The sequence below is a fragment of the Triticum dicoccoides genome, chromosome 5A, assembly GCF_002162155.2.
Source record: "Triticum dicoccoides isolate Atlit2015 ecotype Zavitan chromosome 5A, WEW_v2.0, whole genome shotgun sequence".
In the NCBI taxonomy this organism is placed as follows: Eukaryota; Viridiplantae; Streptophyta; class Magnoliopsida; order Poales; family Poaceae; genus Triticum; species Triticum dicoccoides.
The window spans coordinates 149473271-149489533 of record NC_041388.1 but is presented as its reverse complement, the minus strand read 5'-3'; the positions used below and the strand labels follow the sequence as shown (position 1 = coordinate 149489533).

Sequence of the window (16263 nt, the reverse complement as noted above, 5' to 3'; positions counted from 1 at the left end):
CGGTAACGACATCTATGGATGTCGTCTTTTTCCTTGGAGGTACCGCCGTGGAGCTCGTTGCTTTTCCTGCCTCATGACTGAGGTCTCCGGGTGAAAACCTAAGATCTGGCGGAGCCAAATCGGATGATGGTGGTCCTCTCGATACCACTTCCTTCTGGGAGGCGTCATCTTGGAGGCCTCGACGATGGATTCCGATGATGTGCATGGTTGCTGGCGGATCTTGGGTTTGTGTTGGTGCCGGCGGGTTTCTGTTTTCTTTCTTTTCTTTTTGCACTAGCCCTTTTGCGGTGCTTTTCTCATTTGAAGGTGTTCTTATTACTCTTTTTCTGATCAATGAATTTGGCAGTGCTACTGCCAACGTTTAAAAAAAAAGATCTGTAGCACTGATCTCTCTCTATCCTTCTCTCCAACCCTAACCATCTGTGATCAGGGCCGCGGCAGTCCGTGCATGCCTTCCTTATCGTGGCGGCGTGCCCAATCCCATACGCGTGCAGGTGGTCAGTTCATCATCGTACAAAGGAGAGAAAGATAAAAACCCTGAGCCCCGCGCCCCACCTGTCTGTCCAAACCCCCTCTCGCCAGCGCGTTCACCTCTCCCCGCCGCAGCCGCCGCTCGCGTGCCCCGCCGCCAGCAAGCGACACACCGCCGCTCGCGATGCCGACGGTCAGCGTCGGCCGCGACCGCCTCTTCGCCGCACTCGGCAGGGTCTACAGTAAGCGCCTCCCCCTCGCCCCCCACCCCTGAACCCCGCCGCGTACTCCCTCCCTTAACCCGCCGCGAGAACGCCTAACTTATCTCGTCTCTTTGTTGTGGATGCTCCAGCGCAAGACGAATTCGAGGCACTCTGCTTCGATTTCGGCATCGAACTCGATGATGTGGTGAGCCTCTCGGATCTGTGCCCTTTTTCTCTCTCCTATACTCGCATGCTTTGCTGTTTGGGTGTTAATTTCGTTTGATGTGATTTGCTTTATTGGGTTTGTGTAGACCACAGAGAAGGCCATCATCCGGAAGGAGAAGCACCTGGAGGAAGACGTCGAAGCGGACGGCGATGACGAGGTCATCTACAAGATTGAGGTTGCCGCCAATAGGTAATCGCATTTCGGTTTTACCAGCTGAATTGTCTATACAAGTGGCTAAACTGCTCTGACTTGAGTTGCTATCATGCGAGATATCTGTACGTCTTCGGTATCACTAGCTCAATTAGTCTGCATTGAGCTGCTAATTGAATATGTGTGTATGAATTGGTGTCACGAGCAAATTTTGTTCTGCAATTCAGTTAAAAGTTTTTGGTGTATATGGGTGTCGTGCATGCCATGTGTCACTTAATGGTTGGACTTTGCGGAGATTGACCTTGTTAATCCGTACTAATGTCAGCTCAAGTCTTAGCCTGCATTATTTATGGTGATTCTTTTGGTCTTGGCGTCAAATTTGGAACCAACATGTGTAGGTTTTGTTCACTCTGATTTCCATTTAATTTGACATAAACTTTGGCTTGCGCCATTCCTATATTTGATGGTAATCCATGTTACGGAGGGAGTAGTTTATTTTGTCTTGTTACTTTTGTATTTAGTTCTATTCTCTTGTTAAGTTTGGGTGTAGTAAGAAATTTTTTGATGCTGTGAGACACATGTAGTATAATAACTTGCTTTCTCGTACATGTTTGATGTGAGATAAGACTTCAAATAGTTGAACTTCCACACAGCACATTGTGTTCATCCAGAACTTTTGCTTTTGCTTTCTTTCCAGCAAAAGAAAAAGAACTGTTTGCTCGTATATGTCTAATGTGACATAAGACTTCAAATTGTTGAACTTCCAAATAGTCTACACTGGTTTTATAGATGGGAGTATCACCATATTAGTATTGCTGGCGTCAAGTATGCACTGGAAATGTCTTGGCTGCCTTATGCTTTCACGATATGTTTTCTTAATTTACTAAGTTCAATTGGATGATTTGTTGGTTGCTAAACAACTACAAAGAATTAGCAAAGATTTCTTATGCAGTGTGATGTCCATTACAATGCATGCAGATATGATTTGTTATGTCTAGAAGGAATAGCAAGGTCCCTTCGCATTTTCACTGGGAGTGAAGCTACCCCTATATTTAAAATTGCCTCAATCCCTCGTGGTTCAATGCTTCAGATGCATGTTAGATCACAGGTAATGGGTTGACCAGGAAGGTTTACTTTTACCCTCATCTAGCTCTTTATTATACGTATGGTTATTATATTTTATCCTTATAATTTCTTATTGCCATGTTACGACATATGTCAAATTTTCAATTAACGTACTCGAAAAATATGAGAAAAAAACAATAAGGTTGAGTATCTTCAAATTTTCAATTAATATACTTGAAATTTTTTGCTAACTTCTGGGTAACAGTTCTGTATTGGCTGTGGATAAAATCGATAGACAGAGCTAAGGGCTTGGTGCTCGTCTCAATTCTAAACTCTCTTGAACAACTTCATTGTTAGTGTATATTCTGGATAAAAAACATTTCAAAAAAAGGAGAAATGACTCAGTGAGTTAAATGAATGACAAAAAAGGGGTTTGGAAAAAGAAAACAAAGGCAGCGGTTAACACACTAGTTTAATTTTCTATACATATGTTTGTCATACTTAATCCATGTGTGTCATAAATGTTCAGTTGTAGCCCTGACCACTTGTATAGCAGAAAAAGACATGAAAATTCCTTGATGTTAACTTGTCCATGCGTTTGAGATTCTAGACGCTAGCAGCAGATGACATGTCAAGTAATGGATTACGTTTTTTTTAAATCTTGACCCTGTTTCTCTAGGAAGAAATGGATTATGTATGCACACATCTATTAAAGGAAAGTCAAAGCCTTGACCAGCTGATATTTTATTTCTCTTGCAGACCTCGCAAATTAGACCATATGTAGTTTGTGCTGTCCTAAGAGGAGTAACTTTTGATGAAGTCAGATACAACAGCTTCATTGATCTTCAAGACAAACTCCATCAAAATATTTGCCGGTACAACTTGTCTGGGCTAGCGGTGGTGTGTTAGTTTGTTGTATTTGAGTTGAAGATCATCACCCTTAGTTAACTCATTGTTGTGCTGGAGAACAGGAAGAGAACTCTTGTTGCTATTGGTACCCATGATTTGGACACTCTACAAGGACCCTTCACATACGAGGTAATTTTTTGACCTTGCTGCAATTTAGCTACAGTTAGTTGACGCTCCTTATTAATTCCATCAAACATCCCAGAGAGCTTTGTATTTCCGTCAGGCACATCCTTGCTATTTCATTCTGTGCGTGTTTTGCATTTTCTGTTCTTCTCTGTGGTTGGTGGGTGGGGGGGCATATTTCTGTTTGAGGATCATTGCTAAAGCTTTTTTTTTCAAGGGTAGTTAAGTTTTTTAGGGATATAGAAACACAGGACATGCTGTGGTCCATTTAATTGATTTTGCATGTATCCACGGAGCTAGCTCATGTCAAGGCTATAGCTTATTGGCCCCAGAAGCTCCCTTCCGCTGCCTCAGGCCCTGTTTGGGGGAGTTCAGGTTTGTCTTGAGTTCACCAGAAGCAAACTATACTTTTAAACAGGCTGTCTTCAAGCTGGAGCTAACTCTCAGCTTGTATTGATAAACTGGACCTCCTTTTCACCAGCATTTTAGAGAAGCCCTAATTTGGGGGAAACTTGTGCCCTGTTATTTAAACCTATTGCATTATGGTCTGAAGCTTTGTAACACCAGCCCAAGGTGCTCCCCACTGTTGGTGTTATTCCAGCCTATAAGTACAATCGGTGCCATTTTTGCGGACTGCTGTTGATTCCGGGGTGGTTAACTGACAAGTGAAAGGCGGGGGTTCGGGTCTAGTTAGTAAAATTTGAAGAGTAGCTCTCCCTGACATGTGCAATCAAACTGTTCCTGATGCTATTGACTTCGGATGGAAATTCGGAGAATCGGTGTTAATTTTGGTGTAACTGGTGCATTAACCTTGGAACCATTGTGCATCCTAGGCATGGTTTCTTGTTTGAAGTTGTTGAATTGATGTATGTGTTGAGTTGTGGTGTTTGGATGGGCCTTTCCCAATTTCCGTGCTATACCCTATACTGTCCATATTCTTTGATAGCTTGGCTAGTTGAAGTAAATACAAAGAAAAACACCATCAGGTGCTGAGCTTTTCAAGTGTATCATAAGTTGATATTTTATTTATGTTTAGAGATTTTTGTGGGAATTTTCGACCTTGCAAGCAATTCTTGACTATAGTATATATCTTCTTATGTGCCTCTTTCGGATAAGCTTTTTTCATTTTGATCAAAACTCACAAATATTATTTTAACTTTATAGCTGATGATGCGACGATGCAAATGCCCCTGTTGATTCCTATATCCTTTATTTGACATATTAATTAATCTTTTCAGGCTCTACCACCACAGGAAATCAATTTTATCCCACTAAAGCAGGTTAAAATTCACCACTTTAAACCAGCGATACATATCTCCACTTTACACATTACTGTTAGAGCATTCCTGCAGTCTTTTGTGTGGGTTTCTGGGAAAACAGCAGTTTTGACTTACATTTCTTCTTTTCGTTTGCTTGGTTATATTGGTTCAGGAGCAAAATTTCAGAGCGGATGCATTGATGGATTTCTACAGAGTAAGTAGCTATAGGTTATAATGCCGTTGGTATACTTAATATTGCTACTTATGACCGTGGGAACCATGATTTTCTGAAGTTCTGCAGTTCTATACCCTTGGTGCTTAGTTCTGATTTTCCTTAAATACTCTCTCTGTACATATATTTGGTCACTGATAGCTTACACTTTCTTTTGGCAGTCGGACATGAAATTGAAGAAATTTTTGCATATAATCGAGAACTCTCCAGTTTACCCAGTTATACATGATAGCAACAGGTAAACCCATTTCATGGTATTGTGGTTACATTTCTCAACTTATTTTTGTTACAAGGCGTATGGTCTTGTTATAAAAGGCAAGACACACGTTTAGTTACCAGTTCAATACTTCACTTAATATTATGATGCATATATTGTTTGTACCAGGACTGTCCTGGTACTTATTCTGGGTCCTTGTTTTGTACTGCCCATACAGCAAGCTGACACTTCAATACTTGCAGAACTGTATTATCGTTACCTCCTATCATCAATGGTGCACATTCTGCTATCACCCTTAAGACAAGGAATGTGTTTATCGAATGCACTGCGACAGACCTTACAAAAGCAAATATTGTTCTGAACACAATGGTAGGTGTAATGTAATGCTTGCTATCTTTTAGATTGTAATTGTTCTGTCCTTTTGGATGAAGATTAGATTTGTTTTGTTGATGCACTTGTTACCTATGTGTCTAGGTTGCAATGTTTTCGGAGTACTGTGAAAATAAGTTTGAAGTGGAACCAGTTGAAGTGGTATCTTATGATGGAAGCACAGCCATTTATCCTGATCTTTCATGTTATAAAATGGAAGTTCCGCTCTCTGATATTGTTGGACCCATTGGAATCTCCCTAGATGAGACACAGGTATACTTTATTGAAGCCTGAAAGATCATCAAGTACAGCATATCTTTTCGCTGGAAACACAGACCTCATATGTAATAATTGAAACAAGTGATAGATTTCGATCTCTACTGTAGAACAGCTGGTTTTTCTGATGCAAATTGCAATGTTCTACCTGTATTCAAAATTAAATTAAACAAATATTTTTGATAATTATGTAAGGCAATGTTTTCTGCTTGAGTTCTTTGAATTTATGCTCGCAGCTTTGAGCAAGTGAAATGATACAACTGAGTATTTGAAAGTTCAGGTTATCTCCCTTTTGAACAAAATGCAATTGCAAGCGAGACTTTGTTCATCAAATGGGGAGCCTTGTATTTCGGTGTCTGTCCCTCCTACAAGAAGTGATGTTCTGCATGCCCGTGATCTAACAGAGGTAACATATGCCCCTACCTATCAAAGTCTTTTTTGTAGTTACTAGGAAAATTGCCCGTGCATTGCAACGGGAGAAAATAGCATCCCTACATTATCATTCCTTCAACTAAAGTAACATAGCTTGCAAGGCACGAGAATCAGGTTGTGCAGATGTGGTAGACATGAAACATTTTTTCTGAATTCTCGAGTGCGGAAGTTCGTCGGCTTGTTTTCGAGCGCCCTCATATTGAGTTGGCGCCTAGGTGATGTAATCTTTAATGGGGTCCAGTCAGCGCCGGTCCTGGAGTTTCGGGGGCCCCGGGGTGAACTCAAATGAATGGGCCCAGTGACAGCATTGGAGGAAAAAATTGATTCCATACATTGATAAAAAAATATATTGCAAAGCTATAATAAACAACGGTAATTTTCCTTGGTAAATATCACTCCAAGTCATAAATAACAATTTCATACTTTAGGTGTAAATCAAACATCATAAAAGTCATGGAGCATAACAGAAAAGAAATGACATACTAGCGAACCTCCAAGCCTCCAGTAATGATGAGAAATGGCTCTGTGCATTTTTTGATGCAAAATCATGAAATGAAACTGTCAAGATAAATGTAGTCTATTTCAAACACAAGATTTTGTTCCCTTGTATGCCCTTTTTATAATCAGAATATCTCTTGATTTATTGTCAAGAGTGTCCCAGTTTCTAGGGTCATAGATATCAAAAGGAGAAGATCCTTGTTCATCTACACTTGCAGGATTCTCACAGCCACTCAAATATTTATAGGAGTCTCATATGGGCATTGTTTTCCTCAATTGTGGTCTCATTCTCAGCGGGTTGTTGGCCTTGTGCCCCCTTTTTTTTCTGAGCAACTGCCCTTGTGCCCGTGTGCGTGCCTGCCTGCCTTCACAGTTGGGCTTCTGCTGGAGATAGGCCTCCCTGCCTACAGAATCTTTCTTTTTTATTTAGCATTTCATCAAGGCCCATATCTATATATAGCAGCACTAGGTCGGGGTCCCTAATTTGACTGGGCCCCGGGCCGTCGCCCCTGCTGCCCTGGCCCGGGGCCGGCCCTGGGTCCAGTTAACATGGAAACCGTTGAAGAGGAGGTAAACATGTGCCACAAAGAGATAATTATTTTTCAAAGGCCTTTGAAAAAATAGAGAAATTGACAGTATTTTCATGGCTTGATTTTCTAAGGCGCAACTGTGAAATATTCTTTTACCGAGCAGTTTCGTGTTGTTGATGGACCCTACCCAACTTAGGCAGATGAATCATCCACCCCGTCTTGACCTAGACCTATACATAGTTTGTTCCATGACCAGTAAAATAGTAAGTTACTAACCAGTCAAGCTGTGAAATTGGACAAGACAAAACCATGTGTGGAGGCAAATTAGGCCTTTAGTTTCTGCTATCTCCATGATGCTCTCTCATTGTGCATACATCCATCCTATAACATCAACAATCAGAACCAAGTAGTTGTTTGAGATCATCAACATTGACATGCAGAACCAACAAATCAAGGTACATGAAACTATGTTGTGTTCAGTTTTGCACAACTTTACACATGTACACAGTTCTAGGACAAATCGATCCAGTCTTGCTTTCCTATAAGATCTGCATGCAGATCAAGCTGGTATATGCAGAACCTAGCTCGTGTACCTAGCTATAGGAAACTTAATGAGATTGAGCTTTGCACAGCAACACACATGTACACACCGAGGAGGAAACTGAAAAGACTACAAAAGAGTCGTTCTTCATTGTATTTGGTTAGGATCCAAGCAGGGCCGGATAGCGGCCGCCCTCCACGCCAATTACAGGAAGGCCCTCCACACAAATACACTCGGGTGCCTTAAAAAAAACTCTCCTTTAATTAGGGGGTTTCTTTTTTTTTCTTGAACAATCATCAATTAGCAATTTCACCTAATCTCCTTTAATACTTGTTTTCTTAAACCCCTCTTTTAAATTTATGCAGCAAGCATGGCATTATGAATCTCATTAATTTCCCACAAGTTAATTAGCCTGAATTTCGTCTAATTAGTCCACATAGGACGCACCGCATCCATCATTCTCTTCCTTCCTTCCAGTTTAATTAGCGCCCACGTAGTATGGATATTCCTTCCTTCCTATTTTAATTGGCCCACCATATATCTTTCCTTCCCTAGACTCATTTTCCTTCCTTCCTTAGCCGACTTATTGAGCTGGTTGATAAAGTGTAACTCTAAGACGTATATATGTTGGTGCTTTCAGTTGTAAGGGGGCGAGGTGGTACTATTGAATAAGAAAAGTAAACGTCTTGACTACACGTGAGCTGATATTGCTTAGTTGGTATGTGTGTATGGTATGGTTTGACAGATCGTGAGTTCAATTCTTGACGCAAGTAAATTTATTTTTTTGCCAAAATATCCGACCAGGCCCACCTTGGCCCATGCGGGGATGCACAAAATAAGCTATGTGCGGCCCATGCGGGGAATTTTGGTTGAGACGGACGGACGGACGAAGACCGACAAAAATTAGGGAGTAACCAATTAGTACCACCTCACGTATATGTTTTATATTTAAACTAAAAGCGTAAATTCACGAAAAGAAGCGTATTGTGACGGTGAACCCACGGAGTCAATCCGTGCTTTATCTTACGGAAAGATTATTTAGAATTGGTTGATAGTTTCTGGTTTGATTTTCATTTTCATTCCGTACAGGATGTTGCTATAGCTTATGGGTACAACAATGTGCCAAAATCAAAGCCAAAGTCTATGACAATAGGTGGAAGGCAACCACTAAACCGTTTCTCTGATAAAATCCGTGCTGAGGTATGTGCTTAAAATATTCAGTACCTTGTAGCGATCCTTCAGCTGTGTTCCATATGCATCTGTTCACTCATCGATATTTTACTGGGAGAACAATGTTTTTGGGGCAGGTTGCAAGAGCTGGTTATATGGAGGTGCTCACATTTGTTTTGACTTCACACGAAGAAAACTTTGACATGCTAAACAGGACAGACGATGGAAATAAAGCAGTCATTATTGCAAACCCCCGTACTTCTGAATTTGAGGTGAATTGCTCAAGTACTGAAGGGTGTCTTTATGATTGGATCTTTCATTTATTTGTTACTGCTTGTTACAGTAGAAAAAAGTATGTCATTATGTTGTTAATGCATGTTAAGCGTTCATTCATTGAGGCCTGGCCTTCTAGGCTTGGTATCTTTATTAGCTTCATTTTTTTAAATAGTTGTAGATAATTTAAATATGCATACAAGCAAAATCAAGAATGCATGCACAACTACCACCTGGTGCCGGATTATGTACTGATTAAAGTTGATGAAATGTTATGGTTCTGTCTTTTTGATTAACTAGTATTATCATGAATGCATGGACAACTAGTCTCTGGTGCTGCATTATTTACTGATTATAGTTGATGAAATGTTATGGTTCTGTCTTTTTGATTAATTAGTACAATCATGAATGCATGGACACCTAGTCTCTGGTGCTGCATTATTTACTGATTATAGTTGATGAAATGCTATGGTTCTGTCTTTCTGATTAATATACCTTTTGGATGATGTTAGTTAAATAGATTGTCGTCATACTCGTAGTATATGTGGTCATTCATATTTAGCTGTCTTCCCTTACCTACTGCAAAACAAATCAATACATTTTGGTTCTAATGTAAGACCTTGAAATATAATTATACTCCCTCCGTTCCAGAATTTAAGGTGTATTGGTTTCCGTGCAAGTCAACCATTTGAAAGTTTGACCAAGATTATAGAACAAAATAGAAACATCTGCAATACCTAATAGATAAAATGTGAAACTAGCTTTCATGATGAATAAAATGATATAAATTTTATATTGTGGATATTGATATGTTTTTCTAAAAACTTGGTCAAACATGCACTCGTTTGACTTTTGAAAAAACAAACACACCTTATATAAAGGAACGGAGGGGGCACAATTCAAATGTGCTTATTCCAGTGCGTGATGTATGTTTGTTTTGCTTGTGATGTTGCAGGTTGTAAGGAGTAGTCTGATGTCATGTTTGTTGAAAACGCTGAAGCATAATATAGACCATCCAAGACCCATAAAGGTACTTTATGAAAACAAACAATAGTATTCATCTGCATAGTGTTAGCAGTGTTACCGAGGTGCTTTTCATGTGGCTAATGTGCATATACTCCCCTTTTTATATAACAACATTCTAATTGTTTGCTGACACATAATATTGGTTTGTAAAATTATGTTTGTTAATATGTTTATCATGATCGAAAAGGAATGCTTTCATAGAGCTGCTTATATTGGAAATAACCAATTGGCCATAGTATAATTTTTCAGCATTGTTATGTGTGCAGATTTTTGAAGTTGGGGATGTAGTGTCATTGGATGCTTCATGTGATGTTGGTGCCTCCAATAATCGCCGGCTTGCAGCTTTGTACTGTAATAGTAATTCTGGATTTGAGGTAATACACAATTACTTCCTCTGCAGGAGTAATATTTAAAGTGCTTTGTTGTTGGCCTTGGCTAAATGTTATCAATTACCCAGGAAATTATGGGTTTGGTGGATAGGATCGTCAAAATCGTGACACATTCTCCATGCGTAAAATTCGGCCAAACTTACTATGTTCCTTCAAGTGTAAGCATTTGAAATTGTCGATGCATTTGTGGTACATCCAAGGTTCCTTTGGTGTACTGATTGTCTCGTCTTATAGGAACCCGAGTTCTTTACTAAAAGACAATGCAAAATTGTTAAGAGTGATGGAAAGCAGGTTGGCTACTTGGGAATTGTCCACGCTGAGGTAATTTTTTCTGTCACACGCAAAAAAATATGCCATGGAATGATGAGCTGTGAACAATAATTCTGACCTAGTCTGTTACATGCAGGTGCTAAGAAAATTTGGCATTCCGGACCCCTGCACCTTTGTCGAGATTGACATTGAGGCTCTTTTGTAGTGGCCATGTATGTGAGTCAGGGGATTCTCTAGGTTGGTTTTGTTCACTTGACAGTCTGGCAGGCGTGTGGTATCTCAACCCAACAGGACCGGACCCTCATTTTAGTCGTGCTAAGCAATATCATGATACTGTAGATGCCTCAGCTTTTTTGCGAGTGAAAGATCTTGCCTTACTTTGTTTCCGTTTTGATACAAATTATACAGCACCATTTTGGCACACATGTTTCTATGAAACATACCAGTTATTAATATTGTGAAGAATTAGGCGGTGGAAAGGCAACAAGTTGAGTTAATGAAATCCCTTCCAAACCATGTTTGACACGATGCTCAAGTAAATTTAGCGTCCAGCGCCTTTTTCACCGAACCTGACAATTCAGTTCTGTGAGTTGAGCAGGTTGCGGCTGAACTCTGCTGTCTGCTTCTCCCGATATCTGTTACGGAAATTTTGGTCGTCTGCGCGTTGTTTTCTTGGTCGGCCAATTGTGGGCGCGTTGCCTTCAAGCTGCAGACGTTTTCTTTCTTTCTTATTCCAGACCTGACGGCTCATGGCTGACGGACAGAGCCGGGCACGAACGGACGGACAAGGCGAGTCCAATCCTTTCCCGATCGGGACGGACCGCTCTTCCAAGCCACAATCACAAGGTCCACTAGGACGGAGCTTCCGCCGCGGCCACTGTGTCTAGGTCCATGTGGGGCTCTTTTGTGCATTGACGAATTGGATGGACTCGGTTCACTGCGCTAGGAAATGAAGATTAGGCCCTGTTTGATAACAAAGTATTTTTGAAGTATTTGAAGAATACTGCAGTTTTTCAAAATACCATAGTATTAATTACTATGAGCTGTTTGGCTATGACTAAAAACTGTGGTATTAAGACATAGGAAATGAAGATTAGGCCTTGTTTGATAACAAAGTATTTTTGAAGTATTTGAAGAATACTGCAGTTTTTCAAAATACCATAGTATTAATTACTATGAGCTGTTTGGCTATGACTGAAAACTGTGGTATTAAAACAGTAGTATTTACAAAACCACAGTATTTTCTCTGTTTTAAAAAAAGAACCCTTGACCTCTTTTTTAAAAACAGAGCATGCGCAAGAAAGTAGGAAAAGCCGCGTAGTTATCATCTTCCTCCCTTTAAGCTGCAGCCGCCATGTCGCCTGTGGATATTGTCTCCGCCGGGGACAAACCAAGAGACGTCAAATAAGAGAAGAGCGTGAGTATGCTGATCTTTGTCCTCCGTCTCTTCTCGCTGACCGCTAGCACTTGCCTCTGTGGCCGCTTCGTTACCCCTCCTACTGCACAGTGCCAGTTAAGAGGAACGAGGCGCCCTTGAACTTGGAGAGCGAGCGAGAAGACATCGCTTGAAGCCTATGGAACTCGAAGACTTAGATCTTTTGTAGTTCTTTTTCTTTGTTGAGTCCTAGGAACCACCGTACTGTTAAGTGAGGTTCAAAAAAACCTGTCAGAATGACTGAAGTGATGCTTAACCAAAACATATGTCTTCGAGTGAAGACTATGAGAGCGAATCTTGTCCAGAGTCGGACAAGTCAGCTTTGCTTGTAGCCCAAGTAAAGTTGCCGTGTGAGTTTAAAATCTGATCGTTGGAACACGTGTCAGTTCCTTAGTGACCCAGGGTCATTTCGGACAAATCGGGTCGGTTTGCCTAGTGGCTATAAATAGCCCACCCCCTACAACCATAAACGGTTGGCTGCTCAGAGTTAGTGTACGACTTTTGTCGTTTGAGAGCAACCCACCTCGAAGCCTTTGAGAGAGAATTCCTTGCGAGGATAAAGCCCTAACCACCCAGAGCCAAAGAGAGTTAGGCATCACTTAAGTCTTCTTGTCTGTGTGATCTGAAGACTTATTACACTTGAGGACTGTGAATCCTCCAGCCGGTTAGGCGTTGCGTTCTGAGCATCCAAGAGACATTGTGGATCGCCGGTGAACGAAGTCTGTGAAAGTTTGGGAGTCTACCTTGAAGACTTACCAGAGTGATTGGGCGAGGTTTGTGTGACCTTAGCTCAAGGGGAATACGGTGAGGACTGGGTGTCCTGAGCTGCGTGTTCAGGACTGGGTGTCCGGGACTGTGTGTCCTCAGGTTTAAATACCTAGCCGCCTAACCAGACGTACAGTTGTCACAGCAACTGGAACTGGTTCAACAAATCATTGTCTTCAACGAGTCACTGGTTTCATCCTTCCCTTCCCTTTACTTACTGTTGGTCCTTGTGAAGTCATTGTATGATTGCACTATCTTTTGTCTTTACTGAGTGACTGCGTGTTCTGTTTGGCTTCATAATATCTTCCTACCTGATCCTTATGTGACGCCCCCGAATTGACCGTACACTAATCATACATGCAAACGTGTATGATCAAGATCAGGGACTCACGGGAAGATATCACAACACAACTCTACAAATAAAATCAGTCATACAAGCATCATATCAAAAGCCAGGGGCCTCGAGGGCTCGAATACAAGAGCTCGATTATAGACGAGTCAGCGGAAGCAACAATATCTGAGTACAGACATAAGTTAAACAAGTTTGCCTTAAGAAGGCTAGCACAAACTGGGATACAGATCGAAAGAGGCGCAGGCCTCCTGCCTGGGATCCTCCTAACTACTCCTGGTCATCGTCAGCGGGCAGCACGTAGTAGTAGGCACCTCCGGTGTAGTAGGAGTCGTCGTCGACGGTGGCGTCTGGCTCCTGGGCTCCAGCATCTGGTTGCGACAACCAGGTAGAAAGGATAGAGGGAAGAGAAGGAGAAAGCAACCGTGAGTACTCATCCAAAGTACTCGCAAGCAAGGAGCTACACTACATATGTATGCATTGGTATCAACTGGAATAAGGCTATTATATGTGGACTGAACTGCAGAAAGCCGGGATAAGAGGGGATAGCTAGTCCTTTCGAAGACTACGCTTCTGGCAGCCTCCGTCTTGCAGCATGTAGAAGAGAGTAGACTGAAGACCTCCAAGTAGCATCGTATAGCATAATCCTAAACGATGATCCTCCCCTCGTCGCCCTGTGAGAGAGAGATCACCGGTTGTATCTGGCACTTGGAAGGGTGTGTTTTATTAAGTATCCGGTTCTAGTTGTCATAAGGTCAAGGTACAACTCCGGGTCGTCCTTTTACCGAGGGACACGGCTATTCGAATAGATCAACTTCCCTGCAGGGGTGCACCACATAACCCAACACGCTCGATTCCGTTTGGCCGGACACACTTTCCTGGGTCATGCCCGGCCTTGGAAGATCAACACGTCGCAGCCCTACCTACGCACAACAGAGAGGTCAGCACGCCGGTCTAAATCCTATGGCGCAGGGGTCTGGGCCCATCGCCCTTTGCACACCTGCACGTTGCATACGCGGCCGATGAGCAGACCTAGCAACCTCCATTACAAAGAAAGTTGCGTTACGCGGTCCAACCCGGCGCGCGCCACTCAGTCGCTGACGTCACGAAGGCTTCGGCTGATACCACGACATCGAGTGCCTATAACTGTCCCCGCGTAGATGGTTAGTGCATATAAGCCAGTGGCCAGACTCAGATCAAATACCAAGATCTCGTTAAGCGTGTTATGTATCCGCGAATGCCGACCAGGGCCAGGCCCACCTCTCTCCTAGGTGGTCTCAACCTGCCCTGTCGCTCCGCCTCAAGTAACAGTCGGGGGCCGTCGGGAACCCAGGCCCACCACTACCTGGATGGGGCCACCTGCCCCTTCAGCCCCCATCTCCAAACAGTTTCTCCAGTAATGTAACAGTGTAAAGTATATAGTATATGCCCGTGATCACCTCCCGAAGTGATCACGGCCCAGTAGTATAGCATGGCAGACAGACAAGAGTGTAGGGCCACTGATGGAACACTAGCATCCTATACTAAGCATTAGGATTGCAGGTAAAGGTAACAACAGTAGTAGTAAGAACAGGCTATGCATCAGAATAGGATTAACGGAAAGCAGTAACATGCTACGCTACTCTAATGCAAGCAGTAGAAAGAGAGTAGGCGATATCTGGTGATCAAGGGGGGGGGGGCTTGCCTGGTTGCTCTGGCAAGAGAGAGGGGTCGTCAACATCGTAGTTGTACTGGGTAGCAGCGGCGTCGGTCTCGGTGTCTAGCGAGAGAAGAGGGGGAAGAAACAATAAATATAATGCAAACAAATGCATGACGATGCATGACATGACAAAGCGTGATGCTAGGTGTACCCTAACGCGGTACGAGATGGTACCGGTGAAGGGGGGGAAACATCCGGGAAAGTATCCCCGGTGTTTCGTGTTTTCGGACAGACGAACCGGAGGGGGGAAAGTTGCATATTCGATAGGTTAGGGATGTGTGGCGGACGAACGGGCTGCGTATCCGGATTCGTCTCGTCGTTTTGAGCAACTTTCATATACAAAAGTATTTTCATCCGAGTTACGGATTATTTTATATGAATTTACAAAGCTTTAAACATATTTTGAATTTACAAAATTCTTCTAATTCGAAATAAAACAACAAAAATACTTTTGTCATGTTGTGTATTCTAGCTGTAGTATATGATGGTGGGTCAGAGGGGTTGGGTTGACCTAGTCAAATATTTTGACTAGTCAACATATGAACAATGTAGGGGCCACATGTCATTGACTTAGACCTTTTTCTAAAAAAAATATTTTTTCTAAACTAACCTTGAATCTACATGTCATCTACTATTAGACTAACTTACCACTAACTTTAATCATAAGATATACTAGTTAAACAAGGGCCGGCCACACACGGCTGTTGCATAGCCGGCCACACACATACAGCCCCCACACAGAGGAGATTAAAACTGTATTCTGTTAACAAAAATAGCTTTTTGTGATTTTCATAGTATTTAATACATGCATCAAATGGATTTGGTCCAGTGGGATAAAATGAAGTATGTCAAGTATCTACCTTCACATAATAATTTTGCTCCTGTTAACAGTCGCTTAGGCGCTGTTTAGGAGCTGTCTAGAGGGTTAGTTATTGTAGAAATTAAAAAGCTAGCTAGCTAGCGTTACAGTAACTGAAGGTTCCTGTAGCAGCAACAACACAGGCAGAGCAGCAAGATGCAGTAGCAGCTAATGGCAGCAGGAGCAACACAGTCAACAGCGGCAAGTAGCAGCGGAGCCGCAAAGCAGAGCAGCAGCGGATGCGGCAGCAGGCAGGCGTGAGCGAGCCTAGGCGCGCGGGGGCACGAGCGACTACGGAGAGGCAGCAACACAGACGAGCAGGGGCGCGGCTGAAGTGATGCGCGGGGCGCGGCTTCGAGGAGGCAGGGCGCAGGCAGATGTGTGGCGCGCATGCGGTGCGTGGACGAGGGCATGCACGGGGAGGCCATAGGCGTACGAGAGCACCGCAGAGGCGCGCGAGGCTGCAACTACATAGTACACACAGGTGATGTGAACGTGAAGCTTCGGTCTCGGCGAGCAACGACGCG

General features: G+C 42.6%; 1 protein-coding gene across 1 annotated transcript; it reads left to right on the top strand.

Annotated features, from left to right (window-relative positions):
- Nucleotides 1-552: 552 nt before the first annotated feature.
- Nucleotides 553-11145, top strand: LOC119300591 (phenylalanine--tRNA ligase beta subunit, cytoplasmic-like). The gene is made up of 19 exons (XM_037577504.1): nucleotides 553-713; nucleotides 824-879; nucleotides 986-1089; nucleotides 2029-2158; nucleotides 2875-2990; nucleotides 3087-3153; nucleotides 4386-4427; nucleotides 4579-4620; nucleotides 4800-4876; nucleotides 5098-5224; nucleotides 5330-5497; nucleotides 5781-5906; nucleotides 8591-8701; nucleotides 8809-8943; nucleotides 9900-9974; nucleotides 10237-10344; nucleotides 10428-10517; nucleotides 10594-10680; nucleotides 10766-11145. Exons 1-19 carry the CDS (start codon nucleotides 656-658, stop codon nucleotides 10832-10834), a joined length of 1788 nt encoding a protein of 595 aa, XP_037433401.1. The 5' UTR covers nucleotides 553-655; the 3' UTR covers nucleotides 10835-11145.
- The last annotated feature ends 5118 nt before the right edge of the window (nucleotides 11146-16263 follow it).